The sequence below is a fragment of the Embiotoca jacksoni genome, unplaced genomic scaffold (assembly GCF_022577435.1).
Source record: "Embiotoca jacksoni isolate LCO1_2020_lvr unplaced genomic scaffold, fEmbJac1.0.p SCAF_103, whole genome shotgun sequence".
Lineage (NCBI taxonomy): Eukaryota > Metazoa > Chordata > Actinopteri > Embiotocidae > Embiotoca > Embiotoca jacksoni.
The window spans coordinates 106,344-132,519 of NW_027185234.1; the positions used below are offsets into that span (position 1 = coordinate 106,344).

General features: G+C 45.5%; 1 protein-coding gene across 1 annotated transcript; it reads left to right on the forward strand.

The window, feature by feature from the left end:
• The first annotated feature begins 589 nt into the window (after positions 1 to 589).
• Positions 590 to 25,978, forward strand: LOC138213714 (uncharacterized). The gene is made up of 8 exons (XM_069174970.1): positions 590 to 1,055; positions 2,464 to 2,567; positions 4,194 to 4,311; positions 4,417 to 4,553; positions 14,546 to 14,633; positions 14,874 to 14,980; positions 17,700 to 18,021; positions 24,840 to 25,978. Exons 1-8 carry the CDS (start codon positions 761 to 763, stop codon positions 25,454 to 25,456), a joined length of 1,788 nt encoding a protein of 595 aa, XP_069031071.1. The 5' UTR covers positions 590 to 760; the 3' UTR covers positions 25,457 to 25,978.
• Positions 25,979 to 26,176: the final 198 nt, after the last annotated feature.

A 26,176-nucleotide genomic window follows, 5' to 3' on the forward strand; every position in this document is an offset into this window, starting at 1 on the left:
TAGAGTCCAGCCCCTCTCCAGGGGCTTGGTTCCAGAACCAGTTCTGTGCGTGGAGGTGAGCCCAACTATATCTAGCTGGTACAGCTCCACCTCCTGCATCAGCTCCAGCTCTTTCCCCACTAGGAGTGACGTTCCACGTCCCTACAGCTGGTCTATATTATATTACATTACATTACATTACATTTTATTATATTACATTACATTTTATTACATTACATTTTATTATATTACATTACATTACATTTTATTACATTACATTATATTTCATGTGTGGTTTGAAAATGTTTCAGAACAAGCTGTGTTTCTAAAAACACTTATTTACTATTTATACCACAGAAGAGAGGTGCAGTGAGTGGTGAACAACCAAGAGGGATTTGAACTCATGTTTCATTAAAGATCCCGTCTGACAGAGGAGCAGGTGTTTAATGTGGATCTATCAGCAGGACCTACATCACTACCAACACTCAGTACAGCAGAACCGGTCCGACTGATGGCAGTCTGCTGCTCCTTCTCTTCAGCCGTATATCAACTCAAACACGAACGCGCCTCTATTCTGGTTCTTACGGTCTCCGTCCAACCGGAAATGACGTCTAATGTTTGCGGTCGGGCCTTTATCGTCAGAAGAAGCTCTTGTAGCCTGTTAGCTTGTTAACCCGCTCGGTATTAAACTGCCTGTCGGTCCGACCAGACTACCGCCGTTTTTAAACCCGCAACTCGGCGTTTTAAACCGACGGAGCGACCCAGGAGCAACGCGGGAACAATGAGCGGCCGTCTGGCTTTCCAGACTCAGTTGGCCTCCATCATGGAGGTCCTGGCTAACGCGGCGGTGGCGGAGATCTGTAAACTGGTGGACGACGACTACGCGGTGGTGAGTTTACAGATGTCTCAGTGCCAGAGAGAGAACAAGGCCCTGAAGAGGAAGCTGCACCTGCTGGAGCTCAAGATGGCCCGAGGAAATGCCGAGAGGAGGCTCCGGGAGAGCGCCATGAACAGTAGCCGACCGAGGGTGCAGATCAACAGCGGCGACAAGCTCCGAGAGTCCGCTCCGTCCTCCGGTAAGATTATCATCCGAGAGTCCGCTCCGTCCTCCGGTCAGATTATCATCCGAGAGTCCGCTCCGTCCTCCGGTAAGATTATCATCCGAGAGTCCGCTCCGTCCTCCGGTCAGATTATCATCCGAGAGTCCGCTCCGTCCTCCGGTCAGATTATCATCCGAGAGTCCGCTCCGTCCTCCGGTCAGATTATCATCCGAGAGTCCGCTCCGTCCTCCGGTCAGATTATCATCCGAGAGTCCGCTCCGTCCTCCGGTAAGATTATCATCCGAGAGTCCGCTCCGTCCTCCGGTAAGATTATCATCCGAGAGTCCGCTCCGTCCTCCGGTCAGATTATCATCCGAGAGTCCGCTCCGTCCTCCGGTCAGATTATCATCCGAGAGTCCGCTCCCTGTTTCTAAAACAGTGACGCTGTGTAAAGTGTGAATAAAGACAGAATGTGATGATTTGTAAATCATATTTAACTGACAATAGACCAAAGACTACCAACAGATGTTGAAACGGATAAATGTTATTGTGTTAAGAAAAATATTTGTTCATTTCTAATTGAATGGCAGCAGCAGGTCGTTCACTGTGTTCACAGACGATGGTTTTCACAAGTGTTCCTGAGCCCATGCAGTGATTTCCACTCCAGAATAGTGTGTTTTTAATGCAGTGCTGCCTGAGGGCCCGAAGATCACCACCATCCAATATTGGTTTCCAGCCTTGTCCCTTGTGTTCAGAGATTTCTCCAGATTCTCTGAATCTTTTAATGATATTATGAACCGTAGACGATGAAATCCACTAATTCTTTGTAGTTTTACGTTGAGGAACATTATTCTTAGATTGTTGAACTATTTTCCAACACAGTCTTTCAGAGTGGTGAACCTCTCCCCATCTTCACTGCTGAGAGACTCTGTCTCTCTGAAATCATCTTTTATACCCAATCATGTTACTGATCTGTTGCCATGGTAACCTCGTTAGTTGTCAAATGTTCCACCAGGTGGTTTTTATTATCTTTTGTTGACTTTATTGAGAGGTGTTGCTGCCATCACATTTAAAATAAGCAGATATTTTTCATGAATCAATGAAGTTTCAGAGGCTCCACCCACCTGTAGATGTCCACCTATAGATGTCCACCTGTAGATGTCCACCTGTAAGAACCAGCGACTCGTGTGTGTGAAGCCTGATTAAATACAGCGACACGTCACACTGATGTGTTCACATGAAGAACGGATGCTTCCAGCTAAGAGGAAGAGCAACTAAACTGGACATATCGCCTACCTGAAGGTTCTGGTTCTGTGGTGGACTGGGAGGTACCTGAAGGTTCTGTGGCGGACTGGGCGGGACCTGAAGGTTCTGGATTTGTGATGGACTGGGAGGTACCTGAAGGTTCTGATTCTGTGACTCACTCTGCCTTCCTGTTGTGCAGGTTCTGTGTTTGAGCGGCAGCTGGATGTGGTTCTGTGGTCTGGACGGGCCGCTGCAGGGGAGGCTGCCCATGAAACCGTCCTCTCTGAAGACATCCAGACGATGGTAAGTCCTCCATTAGGGTCCGGGTTTCTGCACCGCAACTTTAGGAGACAGACGAGACAGAGGAGACAGACGAACACAGGGAGAGACGGGAGGAAACTTTAGGAGACAGATGGAGTCAAACTGAGACGGAAGGAGACCGTAGGAGACAGACAGACACAGGGGGGAGACAGAGGGAAACAGGAGGAGACAGAAAGAGACAGTGGGAGACGGGGAGACAGGAGGAAGCTTTAGGAGACGGAGGGAGACAGATGGAGTCAGACGGAGATAGTAGGAGACAGACTATTGCAGACGGAGACAGGAGACAGACGGACACAGGAGGAGACAGGAGGAAACTTTAGGATACACAGGGATACAGATGGAGTCAGGGTGGGGACAGACGGGATCGTAGGAGTCAGACGGAGACAAACGGAGACAGACGATTGCAGACGGAGACAGACGGACACGGGGAGACAGGAGGAAACTTTAGGAGACAGATGGAGTTAGAGAGAGAAGGAGACAGTAGGAGACAGACGGACACAGGAGGAGACGGGAGGAAACGTTAGGAGACAGGAGGAGACAGACGATTATAGACGGAGACAGATGGAGTCAGACGGAGACAGGAGGAGACAGACGGACACAGGGGGAGACAGGAGGAAACTTTAGGAGACAGAGGGATACAGATGGAGTCAGGGTGGAGACAGACGGAGTCAGACAGAGATCGTAGGAGTCGGACGGAGACAGTAGGAGACAGACGATTGCAGACGTAGACAGGAGGAGACAGACGGACATGGGGAGACAGGAGGAAACTTTAAGAGACAGATGGAGTCAGACAGAGCCAGAGGGAGACAGTAGGAGACAGAGGGAGACAGGAGAAAACCGTAGGAGACACAGACACAGGGGGAGACAGGAGGAAACTTTAGGAGACGGAGGGAGACAGATGGGGTCAAACTGAGACAGAAGGAGACAGTAGGAGACAGACGATTGCAGACGGACACAGGAGGAGACAGACGGAGACAGGGAGACTGGAGGAAACTTTAGGAGACAGGGAGTCAGACGGAGACAGTGGGAGACAGGAGGAAACTTTAGGAGACAGAGGGAGACAGATGGAGTCAAACTGAGACAGAGGGAGACAGAGGGAGACAGGAGGAGACAGACGATTGCAGACGGACACAGGAGGAGACAGGAGGAAACTTTAGGAGACAGAGGGCGACGGAGGGAGACAGATGGAGTCAGACTGAGACAGAGGGAGACAGGAGGAGACAGACGGACACAGAGGGAGACAGGAGGAAACTTTAAGAGAGAGGAGGAGACAGACGATTATAGATGGAGACAAACGGAGACCAATGGAGTCAGACGGAGATAGTAGGAGACAGACGGAGACAAACGGAGACAGTAGGAGACAGAAGATTGCAGACGGAGACAGGAGGAGACAGACGGACACGGGGAGACAGGAGGAAACTTGAGGAGACGGAGGGAGACAGGAGGAAACTTTGGGAGACAGAGGGAGTCAGACGGAGACAGTGGGAGACAGGAGGAAACTTTAGGAGACAGGAGGAGACAGACGATTATAGACGGAGACAAACGGACGCAGACGATTACAGGCGGAGTCAGGAGGAGTCAGTTCTCCCTGACCTGCCTGTTGTTCAGTCCCCAGATGTGGAGCTGGTGGAGCAGGAGGTGCTGCAGGTGAAGGAGGAGGTGGTGGAGGCCAACATGTCCCGCGGTGAACAAACAGAAGAAGACGTTCCGCTCATTGGAGACGACGGTGAGTCCAGACAAAACTCTGCTGCATGTGTCCCCACTGACGGTCCTCAGGGACAGACATCAGAGGACAGACTGTACTAAGTGTCCTGCTCTTGTCTCTCTGAAGGACTGCTGGAGTCGGTCCCTCGTGGAGCTGCAGGTCAGAGACAGCAGGACACCCAGTCTGCTTCCACCCAGAACCAGACCCAGACCCAGACCCAGAGCAGCAGGAGGAGTCTGAGCGTCGGCAGCAGAGGAGTGGAGGTCAGTGGCTCCTCTCCTCTCCTTGTGTGTGATCTGGGTGGTTCGGCCAGGCTGGGAGCCGTGGACCCGGTCCGGTATGTGGACGAGGGCAGCGGAGACTCTCGGTTTGACGTGTTGTGTGACGTCGGTAGAAGCACTGCCTTGCTGGTTCCCGGGTTTCTTGACGAACCGTCGGGCGGCGAAGCGGCGGCTCGGAGGCCGTCATGTTCGTACTCGCTGGCGGCGGCGGATTTCCCGTCGACCTCCTGCGGTGTTAACGGCTGGACTCGTTACGGCCCCGCCCCCCTCGCGTCCTTCAGTGACGGCAACAAAGGGCCTCCTCGACCCGCCAAGGAGAGACTGTTTGTCTGCAGCTACTGCGGCAAAGCTTTCAACCGGCCCAAGAAGGTGGAGATCCACCAGCGTGTCCACACCGGGGAGAAACCTTTCAGCTGCTCCACCTGCGGGAAGACCTTCTCAGAGGCCGGCAACCTGAGGAAGCACCAGCGCGTCCACACCGGGGAGAAACCCTACAGCTGTGGGCTGTGTGGCCGAGGCTTCGCCTGGATACGCAACCTGAAAACACACCAGCACAAGAGTCACCCTGAAATGAAGACTGACGAGGACGTCTGGGAAAAGAACTGAACCTCTGTCTCTGCAGGTAGAAGACGTTCTGATCACTGGACACGACCACTTCAGGTGGAGCAGAACCTGGTCAGTCACTACAGAGACCTCATGCTTCATGTGATTGGCTCGCTTGGGTTTGATGACTCCGGCTGTTAGAGCAGGAGGAGGATCGGGTCGAATCAGAATCAACACGGACATGAACACACTTCATTTCTCAAACAGGAGCGTCAGAGCTGCATCATGTTGTACAGAGCTGGACCGGGACCTGCTGGACCGGGACTTGCTGGACCGGGACCTGCTAGCAGACAGACGATGATCAGGGAGGAGGAACATGAGCAATACTTATTAAACTGTTCCCTCTGCTGCCATCAATCAGTCTTCATGTTTCCACTGAGACAATTAAAAAGGTGAAATAACTCTCCTCCATCTTGTGGTGATTTGTGAAGAGTCTCGGTGGTTTTCTTTGGATCTGGTCGCGTTATCGGACAGAAGTTCTGATGTTCTGAACCCGGGAGATTCTTACTGAGCCTGAAGATTTGATTTGATCTGCTAAGACTCTGAGTAAAGAAAGGAGTGAGGAGGTGTGGGAGACCCCGTTGCCAGGTGACACATCCCTTTAAAAGATGTGATTGGTTGATTTAAAAAAAAAAAAAAAAAGAAGAAGCTGTCTTGGTGATAAAGGGACAGAATGGACAGTGACCTCCAATGGAAATAAAATGAACTGCGTGTCGATACGAGTCTGAAAGTGTTTGTGATCAGTGCTGAAGGTTGAACACTCGTCATTTCTGCACTCATCAAACATCTTCATCACTTTCAAACAAACATTGTCCTGCAGATATACAACCTGTTTCCAAAACAGTAGTGAGTGTAAAATGTAAATAAAAACAGAATGTGATGATGATTAAATCACAAATTTTTATTATTTAATAGAAAACAGTTCACAGACAACATATCAAATGTTGAAACGGAAATCGTTATTTTCTAAAAATAAATTCTCATTGTGAATCTGATGTCAGCAGCACGTCTCTATAAAGTTGTTCCAGGATCATGTTCACCACTGAGCTGCATCAACTTTTCTTTTAACAACACTCTGGAAACGTTGGGGAACTGAGGAGACCAGTTTCTGGAGTTTTGAAAGTGAAATGTGGTCCCATTCTTGCCTGATAGAGGATTTCAGCTGCTCAACAGTTCAGGGTCTCCTTTGTTGTATTGTTCATGTCCTGATGCTCCAGATGTTTTCAATGATTGACAGGTCTGGACTGCAGGAGGCCAGTTTATCAGTGGACTCTTCTACTAGAGAACCATGCTGTTGGAATACGTGCAGAATGTGGTTGGACGTTGTTCTGCTGAAATAAACAAGACCTTCCCTGAAAGAGACGTTGTCTGGATGGCAGCATATGTTGCTCCAAAACCTGAATATATCATACAGCATTAATGCTTCCTTCCAGATGTTCAAGCTACCCATGCCATGCGCACTAATGCATCCCTGTACCATCACAGATGCTGGCTTTAGAACTGAGCTGATAACAAGCTGGATGGTCCCTCTCCTCTTTAACCTGGAGGATGCAGCGTCCATGATTTCCAAACAGAATCTCAGATTGTGATCCATCAGAGCTCAGGACAGTTGTCCACTTCACCTCAGTCCATCTTCAATGATCTCGGTCCAGAGAAGGCGGCGGTGTTTCTGGATCATGTTTCTATCTGGTTTCTTCTTTGGAGAGTTTTAACCTGCATTTGTGGACGCAGCGATGAACTGTGTTCACAGACGATGGTTTTCACAAGTGTTCCTGAGCCCATGCAGTGATTTCCACTCCAGAATAGTGTGTTTTGAATAATTTGAGGGCCCGAAGATCACCACCATCCTCTGTTGGTTTTTAGCTTCGTCCTTTGCGTGCAGACATTTCCCCAGATTTTCTGAATCTTTAATGTAGAATCTTTTAATTAATGTAGTGTTTGATGAATTCTTTGCAATTTTACGTTGAGGAACATTATTCTTAGTTGTTGAACTATTTTCCAACACAGTCTTTCAGAGTGGTGAACCTCTCCCCAGCTTCACTGCTGAGAGACTCTGCCTCTCTGAAATCATCGTTTTATACCCAATCATGTCACTGATCTGTTGCCATGGTAACCTGGTTAGTTGTCAGATGTTCCAACAGTTTTTTTTGTTTTTTGTTTTTACACAGCTTTTCCATCTTTTGTTGATCCTGTCACAACTTTTTAGAGACGTGTTGCTGCTCAGATTCAAAATGAGCAGATATTTTTAATAAAATAATTAAATTTCTCAGTTTCAACATTTGTTGTCTTTGATTTATTTTGTTTTAAATATTGAGTTTGTGCTTTATAAATCATCAAATTCTGTTTTTATTTCCATTTTACAGAGCGTCTCCTGTTTCAGAAACGGGTTGTAATCTGGAGTTTCGTAAATGTCATTCAAGAATATTTCTCTGACCTCGCTGTACTTTTTTTCTCTGATTGATGAACTCTTCATCCTCTCAGTCTTCCTCAGTGTCTCTGCTCATGAGCTCTCTGAAGGGTGCAGGTGGGAACTACTCTGAACTTTTGTGGAAAAATCTTTGAAAACGTCACAATTCTAAGAATGTTATCAGAGTTTAGTCACCAGGAGGATCAGCCCAGGTGTGTGTCTGGTTGTGTGTATCTGATTGTATGTGTCTGGTTGTGTGGATATCGTTGTGTGTGTCTATATCGTGCATCTGGTGTGTGTATATCGTTGTGCGTGTCTGATTGTGTGTATCGTTGTGTGTCTGGTTGTGTGTATATCACTGTCTGTCTGGTTGTGTGTATATTGTGTGAATGGTTGTGTGTATATCGTTGTGTGTGTCTGGTCGTGTGTATATCGTTGTGTGTGGTTGTGTGTATATTGTTGTGTGTGTCTGGTCGTGTGTTTCTGGTTGTGTGCATATCGTTGTGTGTCTGGTTGTGTGTATATCGTTGTGTGTCTAGTTGTGTGTATATCGTGTGTCTGGTTGTGTGTACATTGTGTGTATCGTGTGTGTCTGGTCTTGTGTTTCTGGTTGTGTGTGTTCGGTTCTGTGTATATCGTTGTGTATCTGATTGTGTGTACATCGTTTAAAGCGTCTGGTTGTGTGCATATCGTTGTGTGTGTCTGGTTGTGTGTGTTTGGTCATGTGTTTCTGGTTGTGTGTGTCTAGTTGTGTGTATATTATTGTTGTGTGTCTGGTTGTGTGTATATCGTGTATATCGTTGTGTGTGTATATCGTGTGTTCGGTCGTGTGTTTCTGGTTGTGTGTGTTTGGTTGTGTATATCGTTGTGTGTGTCTGGTTGTGTGTATATCGTTGTGTGTGTATATTGTTGTGTGTCTGGTTGTGTGTATATCGTGTATATCGTTGTGTGTGTGTATATCGTGTGTTCGGTCGTGTGTTTCTGGTTGTGTGTGTTTGGTTGTGTATATCGTTGTGTGTGTCTGGTTGTGTGTATATCGTTGTGTGTCTAGTGTGTATATATCGTTGTGTGTGTCTGGTTGTGTGTATATCGTTGTGTGTCTAGTTGTGTGTATATATCGTTGTGTGTCTGGTTTTGTGTATATCGTTGTGTGTATCTGATTGTGTGTATATCGTTTAAAGCGTCTGGTTATGTGTGTTTGGTCATGTGTTTCTGGTTGTGTGTGTGTATTTGTGTGTATATAGTTGTGTGTGTCTGGTTATGTGTGTCTCGTCGTGTGTATATCATGTGTCTGGTTGTGTGTATATCGTGTTTGTCTGGTTGTGTGTGTCTGATTGTGTGCATATCGTTGTGTATGTGGTTATGTGTATATCGTTGTGTATGTGGTTATGTGTATATCATTGTGTTTCTGGTTGTGTGTGTCCGGTTGTGTGTATAACGTTGTGCGTGTCTGGTTGTGTGTGTATGGTTGTGTGTATATCGTTGTGTGTCTGGTCGTATGTTTCTGGTTGTGTGTGTTCGGTCGTGTGTTTCTGGTTGTGTGTGTTTGGTTGTGTATATCGTTGTGTGTGTCTGGTTGTGTGTATATCGTTGTGTGTCTAGTTGTGTGTATATATATCGTTGTGTGTCTGGTTGTGTGTATATCGTTGTGTGTATATCGTGTGTGTCTGGTCTTATGTTTCTGGTTGTGTGTGTTCGGTTTTGTGTATATCATTGTGTGTGTCTGGTTGTGTGTATATCGTTGTTTGTCTGGTTGTGTGTATATCGTGTGTGTCTGGTTGTGTGTCTGATTGTGCGTATATCATTGTGTATGTGGTTATGTGTATATCGTTGTGTTTCTGGTTGTGTCTCCAGTTGTGTGTATATCGTTGTGCGTGTCTGGTTGTGTGTATATCGTTGTTTGTCTGGTTGTGTGTATATCGTGTGTGTCTGGTCTTGTGTTTCTGGTTGTGTGTGTTCGGTTTTGTGTATCTGATTGTGTGTACATCGTTTAAAGCTTCTGGTTGTGTGTATATCGTTGTGTGTGTCTGGTTATGTGTGTCTCGTGTGTACATCGTGTTTGTCTGGTTGTGTGTGTCTGATTGTGCATATATCGTTGTGTATGTGGTTATGTGTATATCGTTGTGTGTGTTTGTATATCGTTGTGTATCTGATTGTGTGTATCCAGTTGTGTGTATATCGTTGTGTGTGTCTGTTTCTGTGTATATCGTTTTTTGTCTGGTTGTGTGTTTCTGGTTGTGGGTCCGGTTGTGTGTATATCGTTGTGCATGTCTGATTGTGTGTATATTGTTGTGTCCGGTTGTGTGTATATCGTTGTCTGTATCTGGTTGTAGGTAGGTAGATACTTACTTTATTAATCCCCGAGGGGACATTTTTTTGCTACAGCAGCATACAGAAGCAATACGATAACAATAGAAATAATAGAATAAAATAATAGAATAGAATAATAGAAAAGCATAAAATAGCAGTAAAAAATATAAAATATAAAATGCACAGTATATACAGTACATTATATATCTATATATATTATATACAAACAAACCAAGAAACACATATATATATATATATACAGTATATATAATTTTTTTTCATGTCTGCCACACTTTAATGTTTCAGATCATCAAACAAATTTAAATATTAGTCAAAGGTAACACAAGTAAACACAAAATGCAGTTTTTAAATGAAGGTTTTTATTATTAAGGTATAAAAACAATCCAAACCCACATGGCCCTGTGTGAAAAAGTGTTTGTCCCTCCTGTTAAAACATAACTTAACTGTGGTTCATCACACCTGAGTTCAATTTCTCGAGCCACACCCAGACCTGATTACTGACACACCTGTTCTCAATCAAGAAATCACTTCAATAGGACCTGCCTGACAAAGTGAAGGAGACCAGAAGATCCTCAAAAGATAGACATCATGCTGAGATCCAAAGAAATTCAGGAACAAATGAGAAAGAAAGTAATTGAGATCTATCAGTCTGGAAAAGGTTCTCAAGCCATTTCTAAAGCTTTGGGACTCCAGAGAACCACAGTGAGAACCATTATCCACAAATGGAGAAAACATGGAACAGTGGTGAACCTTCCCAGGAGCGGCCGGCCGACCAAAATTACCCCGAGTGAGCAGAGACGACTCATCCGAGAGGTCACAAAAGACCCCACAACAACATCCAAAGAACTGCAGGCCTCACTTGCCTCAGTTCAGGTCAGTGTTCATGACTCCACCAGAAGAAAGAGACTCGGCAGAAATGGCTGCATGGCAGAGTTCCAAGACCAAAACCACCGCTGAGCAAAAACAACATTAAGGCTCGTCTCATTTTTGCCAGAAAACATCTTGATGATCCCCGAGACTTTTGGGAAAATACTCTGTGGACTGACGAGACCAAAGTTGAACTTTTTGGAAGGTGTGTGTCCCGTTACATCTGGAGTAAAAGTAACACCTCATTTCAGAAGAAGAACCTCATACCAACAGTAAAACATGGTGGTGGTAGTGTGATGGTCTGGGGCTGTTTTACTGCTTCAGGACCTGGAAGACTTGCTGTGATAAATGGAACCATGAATTCTACCGTCTACCAAAACATCCTGAGGGAGAATGTCCGGCCATCTGTTCGTGACCTCAAGCTGAAGCCAACTTGGGTTCTGCAGCAGGACGATGATCCAAAACACACCAGCAAGTCCACCTCTGAATGGATGAAGAAAAACAAAATGAAGACTTTGGAGTGGCCTCGTCAAAGTCCTGACCTGAATCCTATTGAGATGCTGTGGCATGACCTTAAAAAGGAGGTTGGTGCTGGAAAACCCTCCAATGTGTCTGAATTACAACAACAACTCTGTAAAGATGAGTCGGCCAACATTCCTCCACAGCTGGAAAAGACTCATTGGAAGTTATCACAAACGCTTGATTGCAGTTGTTGCTGCTGAGGGCGGTCCAACCAGTTATTAGGTTTAGGGAGAAACACTTTTTCACACAGGGCCATGTGGGTTTGGATTGTTTTTCTCCCTTAATACTAAAAACCTTCATTTAAAAACTGCATTTTGTGTTTACTTGTTATCTTTGACGAATATTTAAATTTGTTTGATGATCTGAAACATTTAAGTGACAAACAGGCAAAAAAAAATAAGAAATCAGGAAGGAGGCAAACACTTTTTCACACCACTGTATATAGTTGTGTGTATCTGATTGTGTGTATATCGTTGTGTGTCTGGCTGTGTGTATATCGGTGTGTATATCGTTGTGTGTGTCTGGTTGTGTGTATATTGTGTGTGTCTGGCTGTGTGTGATGAAAACATCAAAATTAAACATCTGTTTATTTTCCACATTGAATAAACTGCTGAGTCATGGCATGTCCCTCCAACATGCTTCACATGTTTCTCTTCTACACTACAGAACAACATGCATGTAAAATCCTCATCACATTACCTAAAGAATCAAATAATAATATTGTAAATAACGTGTTCAGGAACCAATCAGCTGCTGTGATTTAAACTCAAACAATAAACATCAGTTAAATAAACTTCATCTGCGATCAGTGATCATCATTAATTTATTATTATTATTGATTTTTGTCACAGTCTCTGAGGACGTCTCTGGTCTCAGAAGACGTCTCTAGTCTCAGAAGACGTCTCCGGTCTCATAGGACTTAACTCTTCTCAGAGGACGTCTCTGAAGACTTCTTCGGTCTCTGAAGACCTAACTGGTCTCAGAGGACGTCTCTGGTCTCTGAGGATGTCTCTGGTCTCTGAGGACTTAACTGGTCTCTGAGGACGTCTCTGGTCTCAAAGACGTCTCTGGGTTCAGGGGACGTCTCTGGTCTCAGAGGACGTCTCTGGTCTCTGAGGACTTAACTGGTCTCTCAGGACGTATCTGGTCTCTGAGGACTTAACTGGTCTCTCAGGACGTCTCTGGTCTCTGAGGACTTAACTGGTCTCTGAGGACATCTCTGGTCTCAGAGGACGTCTCTGGTCTCTGGATTAATATGATGCAGCGTAAAAATCCTCCTTATGGTGTTGACCTCAGCTCTGAGGAAGATGAAGACCTCTGATGATGAAGACCTCTGAGGAAGATGAAGACTTCTGATGAAGATAAAGGCCTCTGATGAAGATGAAGACCTCTGATGATGAAGACCTCTGAGGAAGATGAAGACCTCTGAGGAAGATGAAGACTTCTGATGAAGATAAAGGCCCCTGATGAAGATGAAGACCTCTGATGATAAAGGCCTCTGATGAAGATGAAGACCTCTGTTGATGAAGACCTCTGATGAAGATGAAGAATTTTGATGAAGATGAAGATCTCTGATGAAGAGTTCCATGGCGTGTTCTAAATCTCTGAAGACGTCGGTGTGACGAAGATTACTTTAATCTTGTTTAAACTTGAGAGTTGAGAGTTTAAAGAGTTCAGAGTTTAAAGAGTTTAGAGAATTGAGAGTTTAAAGAGTTTAGAGTTGAAAGAGTTTACAGAGTTTAAAGTGTTGAGAGTTTACAGAGTTTAAAGAGTTTAGAGAGATTTAGAGTTTTGTCATCGCCTGCACTCAGACCGCCAGTGATCAGCTGCTACATTACATTACATTACATTTTATTTCATTACATTTAATTTAATTACATTACATTTTATTACATTAAATTTCATTACATTACATTTTATTTCATTACGTTACATTACATTTCATTACATTACATTACATTTTATTTCATTACATTTCATTACATTACATTTCATTACGTTACATTACATTTTATTTCATTACATTACATTTCATTACATTACATTTCATTACATTACATTACATTTTATTTCATTACATTACATTACATTTCATTACGTTACATTACATTACATTTCATTTCTTTACATTACATTTTATTATATTAAATTTCATTTCATTACGTTACATTACATTACATTTTATTACATTAAATTTCATTACATTACATTTAATTACGTTACATTACATTACATTACATTACATTTCATTTCATTACATTACATTTTATTTCATTACATTACATTTTATTATATTAAATTTCATTTCATTACGTTACATTACATTACATTACATTTTATTACATTAAATTTCATTACATTACATTTCATTACATTACATTACATTTCATTACGTTACATTACATTACATTACATTTCATTACATTACATTACATTACATTACATTTCATTACATTACATTTCATTACATTACATTACATTTATCTGACTCTTTTATTCAAAGCTACTTACAATCAGTTCATTTCAACATGAGGGTTCAAACCAGAACAACAGGAATCAAGAAAATATCATTTCTTCCAGAAAGCCAAACTACAAAGTTCTATCAGTAAGTTCTATTTTAAGATACTAAAGTTCTACTGTTCAAGGTAAAAGAGGAGAAAAAGGAGAAGGAGGAGGAGAAGGAGGAGGAGGAGAAGGAGGAGTGAGCGGGCTGGGATGTAAGATTTGACCATGTCCTGGATGTAGACTGGATGCAGCTACAGTCGCTCTGAATGTGTTTCCTCCGTGATGTGTGTCGGAGTAACACGTTTCCTCCGTGTTGTCACAGTAACATGTTTTCTCCGTGTTGTGTCACAGTAACACGTTTCCTCCGTGATGTGTGTCGGAGTAACACGTTTCCTCCGTGTTGTCACAGTAACATGTTTTCTCCGTGTTGTGTCACAGTAACACGTTTCCTCCGTGTTGTGTCACAGCAACATGTTTTCTCCGTGTTGTGTGTCGCAGTAACATGTTTCCTCCGTGTTGTCGCAGTAACATGTTTCCTCCGTGTTGTGTCGCAGTAACATGTTTCCTTCATGTTGTGTGTCACAGTAACACGTTTCCTCCGTGTTGTGTGTCGCGGTAACACGCTTCCTCCGTGTTGTGTGTTGCGGTAACACGTTTCCTCCGTGTTGTGTGTCGCGGTAACACGCTTCCTCCGTGTTGTGTGTTGCGGTAACACGTTTCCTCCGTGTTGTGTGTGCAGAAAAATGACGAGCCGGATGTGGTTCTGGTGAAGGTGGAGGAGGCGGAGCCGGTGACAGTGAACCAGACGAGCCTCAGCATCCAGGAGGGTGAGAGGACACGTCCACCACGACTCACAGGGTCACATGTCTCTACTGCTGTCTCTTACGTGCTTAGTTAGCAGTTGGTCGGAATTTCAAAATAAAATGCCCACTTCCTTTTCACTGGTAAACTGGAGCTGCAGGGTGTTCACTGTTTTGTGTTATGTAAGCATCACTGGTGGTCCGTCCCTCTCTAATGAAGGACCAGAGCGTCCTGTGAAAACTCTGAACATGTTTCTCTGTGTGCAGGGTTGGTGGAGTCGAGCACAGACGACTACAGAGGAGCGCTGCCGTTTGAAGAGACCCCCTCCAATCAGCTGTCTGACCTGCAGGACTGTGGGCGGGGCTTCTTAGAGGTCAGCTATGGCCCTTCTTCGATGTGGACTAATGGGGGGGTTGGTTATGGTGACAGCCTCCCGGGGCCGTCCTCACACTGCGCTCCCCTCTCATACCTGCCGGGCTCTCTCATTGGTGCAGAGCCTGGCAGCTCTGGGAGGGGATTGGCTGTTGAGGGCTCAGCAGAGAGGAGCTCTCGAGGTTTCCCCCCCGTTTCCTTTGAACAGCAGCTTCCTGTTATTGATCTGTCGGACGAGTCCGGCCTCTCTCAGGCGTCAGGTCAGATGCAGGTGGGACCGTCTGCTCAGGGGTCGAGTCAGAGCACCACGAAGAGGGTTTACATCTGTAGTTTCTGTGGGAAAGGCTTCCGCTCTCCGGCCAACTTAGAGTCCCACCTGAGGACCCACACCGGAGAGAGACCGTACGGCTGCGTCATCTGCGGCAAAAAGTTCTCCCAGTTCTGGAACCTGAAGATCCACAGGAACATCCACACCGGAGAGAGACCGTACGAGTGCCCGCTCTGCCCCGAGAGGTTCTCCGACCCCAGCAACCTGAAGAAGCACCAGAAGAGACACCACCCTCAGGACACGGGGCTGTCAGGGACGTCTTAGCTGGAGGACGGAGGGCCACAACAAGCGTCATGTTTCACAATCCCTCTGTAATTTACAGACACGGCACGCGAATGACCTCCTCGCTCAACAGAACGGGCGACAGGAAGTAGAGGTCTGAGGGCTGTAACGGTACGAGCTTCAGCGCAGGACGCTCGCTTTCCATCAGGAGTCTCTTTACGTCCTCCTGGAACTGAAGGTCTGTAGCTTCAGTTCCAGGAGGACCGATTTGTCAGAGCACCAGCTGCTGTTTATCAGCTGCAGCAGGCAACTGCAGGGTTAGCCTGCTAGCAGCAGCGTTAGCCTGCTAGCAGCAGCGGTTCTTCGCTCTACAGATCAAACTGCAGATTTTAACCGTTCAACTTAATCATTAACTTTTTTCTACAATGTATTTCTTTAGTGTTACGATCATCGCTGACATCTGTCGTATATATTTTCTCTTGTTGACAGCGTGCACCTTAAATCTTAGTTCGACTGATGGTCCATGAGCTATTAAACGTCAACACATTTCAAAATAAAAGACAATGTTTTTTTTATATTATCTCTGCGTTCTGAAATGTGTAGAATCGTACGAAGCGAGCTTCATGCTGAGAGGTACCGTTACCCCGACTCAGCAGAACTCTGTAGAACCACTCGTATACATGTTCTAATGTTCTGATGAGTTCTAATAGGGTTCTGATGGGGGTTCTGATGGAGGTTCTGATGGGGTTCTGATAGGGTTCTGATGGGGGTACTAATGGGGGTACTTATGGGGTTCTGATAGGGTTCTGACAGGGTTCTGTAGAAAACAGTTGAATGAGTGGTGGGTCCAAATGGTTGAACAGAACTTCCTGCGGTCACATTTTTTTTTATTGTGTCACAGTTTTGTAAAGTTTGAACTGAAATCATTAAAACATTTCACAAACAAACATGAATTTGTGTTTTTATTATAAATCTATAAAATTGTGACACAATAAAATCAGTAAAGTGTTCTGATTCCCACATGTCCCTTCACAATAAGAGTGTGTCCCTTCACATTAACATTGTGGCCCTTCACAATAAGAGCGTGTCCCTGCACAATAAGAGTGTGTCCTTCACATTGAGTGTGTCCCTTCACATTAACAGCGTGTCCCTTCACAATAAGAGCATGTCCCTTCACATTAACAGCGTGTCCCTTTACATTAACAGCGTGTCCCTTCACAATAAGAGCATGTCCCTTCACATTAACAGCGTGTCCCTTCACAATAAGAGCATGTCCCTTCACATTAACAGCGTGTCCCTTTACATTAACAGCGTGTCCCTTCACAATAAGAGCGCGTCCTTCCACGTTAAGAGCGCATCCCTCCACATTAAGGGCATGTCCCTTCACATTAACAGCGTGTCCCTTTACAATAAGAGCGTGTCCCTTCACAATATGAGCGTGTCCCTGCACAATAAGAGCGTGTCCCTTCACATTAACAGCATGTCCCTTCACACTAACAGCATGTCCCTTCACATTAACAGCTTGTCCCTTCACATTAACAGTGTCCCTTCACAATAAGAGCGTGTCCCTTCACATTAAGAGCGTGTCCCTTCACAATAAGAGTGTGTCCCTGCACATTAAGAGCGTGTCCCTTCACACTAACAGCATGTCCCTTCACATTAACAGCTTGTCCCTTCACATTAACAGTGTCCCTTCACAATAAGAGCGTGTCCCTTCACATTAAGAGCGTGTCCCTTCACAATAAGAGTGTGTCCCTGCACATTAAGAGCGTGTCCCTTCACATTAACAGCGTGTCCCTTCACAATAAGAGCGTGTCCCTTCACAATAAAAGCGTGTCCCTGCACAATCAGAGCATGTCCCTCCACATTGAGAACGTATCCCTTCACATTAACATCATGTCCTTTCACAATAAGAGCGTGTCCTTCACATTGAGTGTGTCCCTTCACAATAAGAGCATGTCCCTTCACAATAAGAGCGTGTCCTTCACATTGAGTGTGTCCCTTCACAATAAGAGCATGTCCCTTCACAATAAGAGCGTGTCCCTTCACATTAACAGTGTGTCCCTTCACAATAAGAGTGTGTCCCTTCACAATAAGACCGTGTCCCTTCACACAGACATCTGTCTCCACCCTGATGAGACTGACATCCTTAAATCCCATCTCCCCCCAGTTGGCAGCAGCAGAGCGGACCCCCGTGGTATCAGAGGAGTCCAGCAGGATGGCGGCGGTCCAGCTGAAGGTCTCAGACACCAACACGTCCGGTACCAACAACCCAGTGAGCTCTGAGTACTCTCTGTTCGAACTGGAGACCTTCTTCACCCGCTGGGCTCCTGATGACGACTCGGCCCCTTGCACCAATGATGACTCAGCAAAATGTGAGGAGGACGGCGTTATCATCGTAGAGACCCAGACGCAGCCTCGGCAGGCGCTTCAGCCACCACGTGCTTCAGGTTCTTCATCATCGAGGCAGAGTTTCTCCTCTTCATCACCAGGTAACATCCTCTTCTCTTGACACGCCACGCTTTTGTTCTGCAGCTTTTCATGCTGTTTTAAATAATCCTGTCCTGTGACTCATCTATCGGTATTTATTATTGGACTTTATTAGAGCTTCCATCTGTTCGTTTTTATGTACCAAACGACAGATTACACTCATCTATTTGTGATATTTTATTATACAACAAGTAGCTCCTCCCCAGAGATCTGATTGGTCAACAGAACATTTGGAACAAATCATGACATCACATCCTGCTCATCACTGGAAATATCCCTCCACCTCCTCAATGGGAATATAGAATTAGAATAGAAATTCATATAATATGTAATATAATGTGGTTTCTACTTGTTATAGTTCTATTAAATGACCCATTTGGTGAAGTCGGGTCTCTTTTGGTCCTTTTTGGTCGCTCCGAGCACCCGTACCGTAACACCACGGATAGTCACGCACTTACAATCCTAGAGGAGGCTAGCTGGACCGGTTTGGTTTGAACACATGACACGGAGCTAAAATGTTAAAAACACATGAGAACATGGATATCTTTGTTCATCAGATATCTTTGTTCAACAGATATCTTTGTTCATCGGATATCTTTGTTCATCAGATATCTTTGTTCATCAGATATCTTAGTTCATCAGATATCTTTGTTCATCAGATATCTTTGTTCATCAGATATCTTTGTTCCTCAGATATCTTTGTTCATCAGATATATTTGTTCATCAGATATCTTTGTTCATCAGATATCTTTGTTCCAACCAGACTGAGCTAGCTGATCAGTTTAGTGTTTCTATGTTCTGTATTTATTCAGTTGGAGACAAGAAATCCTCTCTGTTGCTAGGTGGTTGCTAAGGGTCGGACTACTTCCTGGAATAGTAAACGTTACATACGTTACATAACAGTCTACTGATTGTTTTCCAGTTGTTAGTCATACCCATTGTGTTGCCATGGAAATGGAGATCACACTATTCAATTAATTTCAATTCAATTTTATTTATATAGCGCTAAATCACAACACAGGTTATTTCATGGCACTGAACACATTAAAGTTTTTACAGCAGAACTTTAAAATATTATACAGAGAAACCAACAATTCAACAATTCCCACATAAGCTAGGAGGGAAAAACTCCTCTTTTAGGGAGAAAAACCTCCAACAGACGGAAGAAAAACTCCCTTTACCAATCACAGAGCAGAGACATGCAGCTCCATGACGGGACATCTGGAACAGAAAGAACAGAAACTACACGAGTGAAGGAACTGAATGGAGACAACAGATAATAAGAAGAAACTATGGGAGAGAAAAAGATGAAGTTAATGAGATGTGATGGTGAGATATGAGTTATAGAGAGTGAAAGAGTGAGAGGTAAGAAGCCCAGTGCATCATGGGAGGTTCCTCAGCAGCCTCGGTCTATAACAGCAGAACTGCAGGATGGTTCAGGTTCACCTGAGCAGCTCAACTATAAACTTTATCAAAAAGGAACATTTTGAGTGGAACCTTAAAGCTCGAGAGGGTTTCTGCTCCTGAACACAAACTGGGAGCCTGAAAACTGAAACTCTGATTTACATCCTGCTGGTGGAAACTCTGGGAACCACAAGTAGGCTGAGAGAAGATCTCTGTTGGGATGATGTGGTTCTATAAGATCTGTCAGGATGATGTGGTTCTATAAGATCTGTCATGATGATGTGGTTCTATTGGATCTGTCAGGATGATGTGGTTCTATTAGATCTGTCAGGATGATGTGGTTCTATAAGATCTATCAGGATGATGTGGTTCTATTAGATCTATCACGATGATGTGGTTCTATAAGATCTGTCAGGATGATGTGGTTCTATAAGATCTGTCAGGATGATGTGGTTCTATAAGATCTATTAGGATGATGTGGTTCTGCAAGATCTCTCAGGATGATGTGGTTCTATAAGATCTGTCAGGATGATGTGGTTCTATAAGATCTATCAGGATGATGTGGTTCTATAAGATCTGTCAGGATGATGTGGTTCTATTAGATCTGTCAGGATGATGTGGTTCTATAAGATCTGTCAGGATGATGTGGTTCTATAAGATCTATCAGGATGATGTGGTTCTATTAGATCTATCTGTCAGGAGTTCAGTTTTTTCCTCCGTTTTGCCCCCGATCACCTCTCCTCCTGTGTCCCCTGTCTTTGTCTGTGGCCACGCCCCTCACCTCTCGTGGCCACGCCCCTCACCGGTCCCAGCAGATGCAGCCACTCACCCCTGATCACCACCTGCAGGTGTGCTGCATCTCCCTGATCACCTCCCCGGACTATATGGAACCTGCCCCTGCACAACTCTGGTTGTCAGTGCATTTTTTGTTATCCACCCGTCCGTCCTCTGTCTGCTCCCCGTCCGTCCTCTGTCTGCTCTCCGTCAGCTCTCCGTCAGTCCTGTACCTGTTCCCGTTCCTCCGGCCTCTGTGTCTCCTGCGGATATCCCCGTCAAAATCACCAGTCGGTGGAGTTGCCCTCCCGGCTTGGAAGATTGTTGACGCCGTCCCTTCCGCTGGTCTGCCGGCTGTCCTGTTACCCGTGTCCCCCTGGAGCTGTCGGTTGAGTTGCCCTCCCGACTGGACGTAAAGTGGACACGCTCGGTGCCACCTTTTGGTTTGTAGTTTTTTGTTTGTTTATTTTTTGGACAATAAAGACTGTATTTTTGGAACTTGAAAACCTTGAGTCTGTGAGCTTGCATTTGGGTCCTGGAAAAACACCCCACCACGTAACACTATCAGGATGATGTGGTTCTATAAGATCTATTAGGATGATATCTATCTACCTGACAGGCAGACCACAGTTTGTCCGTCTGGGCAGTGTGCTGTCTGATACGGTGGTCAGTGGTACTGGAGCTCCACAGGGAACTGTTCTGTCTCCTTCCTGTTCACCTTCTACACAACTGACTTCCAGTACAACTCAGAGTCAAGACATCTGCAGAAGTTCTCTGATGACTCTGCAGTGGACGGTGTATAAGGGATGGACGGGAGGAGGAGTCAGTGGACGGATGTATAAGGGATGGACGGGAGGAGGAGTCAGTGGACGGTGTATAAGGGATGGACGGGAGGAGGAGTCAGTGGACGGATGTATAAGGGATGGACGGGAGGAGGAGTCAGTGGTCGGTGTATAAGGGATGGACGAGAGGAGGAGTCAGTGGACGGTGTATAAGGGATGGACGGAGGACGAGTACAGGGCAGTAGTGGAGGACTTTGTGGAGTGGGCTGGTAGAAATCACCTCCTTCTGAACGTGGCCAAGACCAGAGAGATGGTGGTCGACTTCAGGAGGAAAACGACGGCTCCACAACCGCTGAGAGTTCTGGGAGAGGAGGTGGACATGGTTGAAGAGTACAAGTACCTGGTGTCTCCATGACAACAGACTGAACTGGAAGACCAACATCAACGCTGTCTACAAGAAGGGGATGAATCGACTCTTTTTCTTGAGGAAACTTCGATCCTTCAATGTGTGCAGCGAGATGTTGGAGATGTTCTACCAGTCTGTTGTGGCCAGTGAACTGTACTTCGCTGTGGTCTGCTGGGGGAGCAGCATTGGAGCCGGTGACACCAACAGACTTAACAAACTGGTTAAGAAGGCCGGCTCCATCATCGGCTACAAACTGGACAGCCTGGAAAAGGTGGTGGAGAGGAGGACGCTGAACAAACTATTATCCATATTGGATAATCCTGACCACCCTCTCCACCACCTGCTGCAGGGACAGAGGAGGATGTTCTCCAAAAGATTCCTCCAGCTCCGCTGTCACAAGGACAGATACAGGAGATCATTCCAGATACAGGAGATCATTCCTGATGCAGGAGATCATTCAAGATACAGGAGATCATTCCCGATACAGGAGATCATTCCAGATACAGGAGATTATTCCAGATACAGGAGATCATTCCTGATACAGGAGATCATTACTGATACAGGAGATCATTCCTGATACAGGAGATCATTCCCGATACAGGAGATCATTCCCGATACAGGAGATCGTTCCTGATACAGGAGATCATTCCTGCCGACAGCAATAAGACTGTACAATAACTCACATCTGGCAAAATCCATCACATAACAATAATACTGTTGACTGTGTTTCTTGGTTGTTTGTATATAATATATATACTGTATATAATGTATATACTGTGCATTTTATATTTCATATTTCATATTTTTACTGCTATTTTATTGTTTTCTATTATTCTAGTATTATCTTATTGCTTCTGTATGCTGCTGTAGCGAAAAAATTTCCCCTCGGGGATGAATAAAGTAACCTAACCTACCTAACCTAATCAGGATGATGTGGTTCTGCAAGATCCGTCAGGATGATGTGGTTCTATAAGATCCGTCAGGATGATGTGGTTCTATAAGATCTATCAGGATGATGTGGTTCTATTAGATATATCAGGATGATGTGGTTCTATTAGATCTGTCAGGATTTCAGAAATAAACGTCAGGTTGTAAATCGGTCTTTAGTTTCCTAAAACAGCTGATCAAGATTCTTTTTAAGTAAAGGTTTAATTACAGCCACTTTAAAAGCTTGCGGTACATAGCCGGTTACATCTGATATGGAAGCACTAATTAAAGGGAAGATTTCCTCAAGGAGTTTAGTTGGGATGAGATCCAGGAGACAGGTAGATGATCCAGAGGAGGAAATAATTGCAGTTAGCTCAGAGAGCTCAACAGGAGAGAAATGTTCAAAATATAAATCTGGTCCTACAGTTGCTTTCAGGGCTGCTGTTGCTTAGCAACACATCAGTGACAGTAACAGGAAGGGTCTGCCCAATTATCTCCCTGATAGTGAGACTTTTATTGCTGAAGAAGTTGATGAAGTAATTACTGCTGAGATCTGAAAGGATCAACAGAGCTGTGACTCTTTGTATCACAGTATCACACTGGAGGGTGTTTTAACACTTCAGTGATGCTGACGTCGCCACCTCGGTCTCGAAGGCATCACTAATCCCGTTAAAGCTCCCTCTGGTGTGATATTGCTGAAACATTACATTACATTTCATTTATCTGACTCTTTTATCCAAAGCGACTTACAATAAGTTCATTCCAACCATGAGGGTACAAAACCAGAACAACAGCAACAGCAAGAATAAAGAAAATATAATTTCTTCCAGAAAGCCAAACTACAAAGTTCTATCAGTAAGTTCCATGTTAAGATACTAAAGTTCTACTGTTCAAGGTAAAGTCTGAAGAGGTGTGTTTTTAGTTTGTGGTGGAAGATGTTCAGATTCTACCATTTAGGAACCAGGACAGCAAACAGTCATGATTTTGTAGAGTGTTTAACTCAGTGAGGAGCAACAAGCTGATTGGTAGAAGCAGAGTGGAGGGAGGGGCTGGGATGTAAGGTTGGACCATGTCCTGGATGTAGACTGGATCCGATCTGTTCGTAGCACGGTACGCAAGTACCAATGTTTGGAAACGGATGCAGGCAGCTACTGGTAACCAGTGAAGGGAGCGGAGGAGGAAGAGGAAGAGGAGGAGGAGGAGTGGAGTAGTGTGAGTGAATCTAGGAGGTTAAAGTGGAGCTGCTGCATTCTGGATGAGCTGCAGAGGTCAGATGGTACGAACAGGTAGACCTGCCAGGAGGGAGTTACAGTAGTCTAGATGTGAGATGACCAGAACCTGGACCAGAACCTGGACCAGAATCTGCACCAGAGCCTGGACCAGAACCTCCTTCTGAGTGAGAAGAGGACGTATTCTCCTGATGTTGTGCAGCATGTATCTACAGGAACGTGTTGTTGCAGTGATGTTGGCAGTAAGAGAGAGTTGACTGTCGAGTGTCTCCGAGGTTCTTATCAGTCAGGGTCGGGATAACAGAGTTGTTGAAGGTAGTAGTCAGGTCGAGGGTGGGAGAGTCTTTCTCTGGAAGGAAGAGCAGGTCGGTCTTGTGGAGGTTGATTTTCAGGTGGTGTGAGGACATCCACTGAGAGATGTCAGTCAGACAGGCAGAGATTCATGCTGCTACCTGTGTTTCAGATCTGGAAAAGAGAGGATCAGTTGGGTGTCATCAGCATAGCTGTGGTAGGAAAAGACATGCGAGTGAAGGACAGAGCCGAGAGAGTCGGTGTACAGAGAGAAGAGGAGGGGACCCGGGACGGAGCCTTGAGGGACACCAGTAGTGAGAGGACAAGGTTCAGACACAGATCCTCTCCAAGTTACCCGGTAGGTGAGGTCGTTGAGGTAGGATGAGAACAGGGAGAGAGCAGAGCCTGAGACACCGAGGTCCTGAAGGAGGAAAGAAGGATCTGGTGGTTCACTGTGTCAAATGCAGCAGAAGGTCTAGAAGGATCAGGACAGAGGACAGAGAGGCTGCTCTAGCAGTGTGAAGCTGCTCAGAGACAGAAGGAGGACCGTCTCTGTTGAGTGGTCTGTTGAAACCAGACTGGTGGTCAAGAAGGTTATTATGGTGGAGATAGGAGGAGAGTTGGTTGAAGATAGCTCGCTCCAGAGTTTTAGAAAGAAGTGGAATAAGAGAGACGGTCTGTAGTTGTTTACTTCAGACAGGTTGGGGGGGGGGGGGTTTCTTCAGGAGAGGGTTCACTCTCTCCTTCAGAGAGTTCAGGAAACAGACCGTTGACAGAGAAGTGTTGATGAGATGGAGAGAAAAGGAAGAAGGTCTGGAGCAATAGACTGGAGAATGAGATGGGATGGGGTGAAGGGGGCTGGTGGTTGGGGGGGGGGGGGGTGGAGGTTACCAAGGTAACAACTTGATTGGGAGACGACTATTGTCTCTGCTGGAAACGGTCCTCAGCGGTCCAATCGGGCTCTTTGGACATCTGCTGACTGCTTGTGTCTCTCCTCTGGTCTGCAGGGACTTCTGTGTCCACCGCTCTGAGGATGCCGGCAGCTTCCCAGCCTCCGTGGAGCAGAGCAGCTGGCGTGATGAGAGGTTCTCCGGCTCAGCTGCTGCAGCATCGGAACAGGATCCGCTGTGCAAAGAGCTCGCTGTCCTGCAGCTCCAAGGCGCCAAGTGTCTCCGGTATCAGCTCCACCGTGGCTCCGCCCCCTCTCCCTGTCACGGGATCCACAGCAGTGCTGGCTGGGCTTGAGATGGCCATTGCTGCCCAGCATCGAGCCCGCCTCCTGGATCGCCACGACAACAACTCGTCGGTCAGCGTCGTGCCCGGCGACCGTCGCAGGAAGAGCTACGTGTGCCGAGCCTGCGGCAAAGCTTTCTCCGGCTTGTCCAACCTGGAGGCCCACGAGAGAGTCCACACGGGGGAGAAACCTTTCCACTGCCAAACCTGCGGGAAACGCTTCTCTGAGGCCGGAAACCTGAAGAAGCACCAGAGAGTTCACACCGGGGAGAAACCCTTCAGCTGCCAGCAGTGTGGGAAGAGGTTTGCCTGGATCTGCAACCTGAGGACTCACCAGCAGTCGGCCACCGGCTGTGGCGCGCCGGCCCGGGGGGGGTTAGACCTAGGCTGACCTCCCTGCAGGCCTGGGAGGGTTAGACCCCAGAGGACCCGTCTGCTGCTGGAAGGACTCTGACACTCTCATGGTGACGTGGTGCAGCAGCTCTCCATTAAACAACCAAAGTGGTTTTAATCCTATAAATCATTTTTTACTGACCGGCTAGCAAACGTCTGATTTCTTGATTTAAACATTTTTTTGTTTTTTTAATAGTTAATGGTTCACATCACTGAACACCGACGTGGTCGCTTGAGGAAACAGAACCTCCACAAGACTTCGGTGTCCTTCGTCCTCTTTGCTGTTAATGTCTTCCTCTGACTTGTTCTCAGGTGTTTCTGGATTTGGATTCCTGTGGGGATCAATAACACTCTTTATGTTGCAGGACATAATGTAGAGATGTGACATCATTGTGTCTCCAGCTGGAAACCAACAATCCCGCTGATCAGCCTGTTTCTGCAGAGCACACAAACGTTCCACATGTCTGCTTTTATACCGTGAACATTAAAATGACTGACAATAAATTCAGACTTTATTCGAGTGAGTTTATTTGTACTTTATTTATTTTATTTAATTTATTTATTTTATTTGTACTTTATTAATCCCCGAGGGGAAATTTTTTCGCTTTATAAACAGTGTCTGTAAATCTACGACATTAAACCGATCCAGCGCTCCGTTCTGAGACTTCCTGCTGATGTTTGTCTGTCCAACAGAGACTCTTCACTGTGTCTCAGTGAG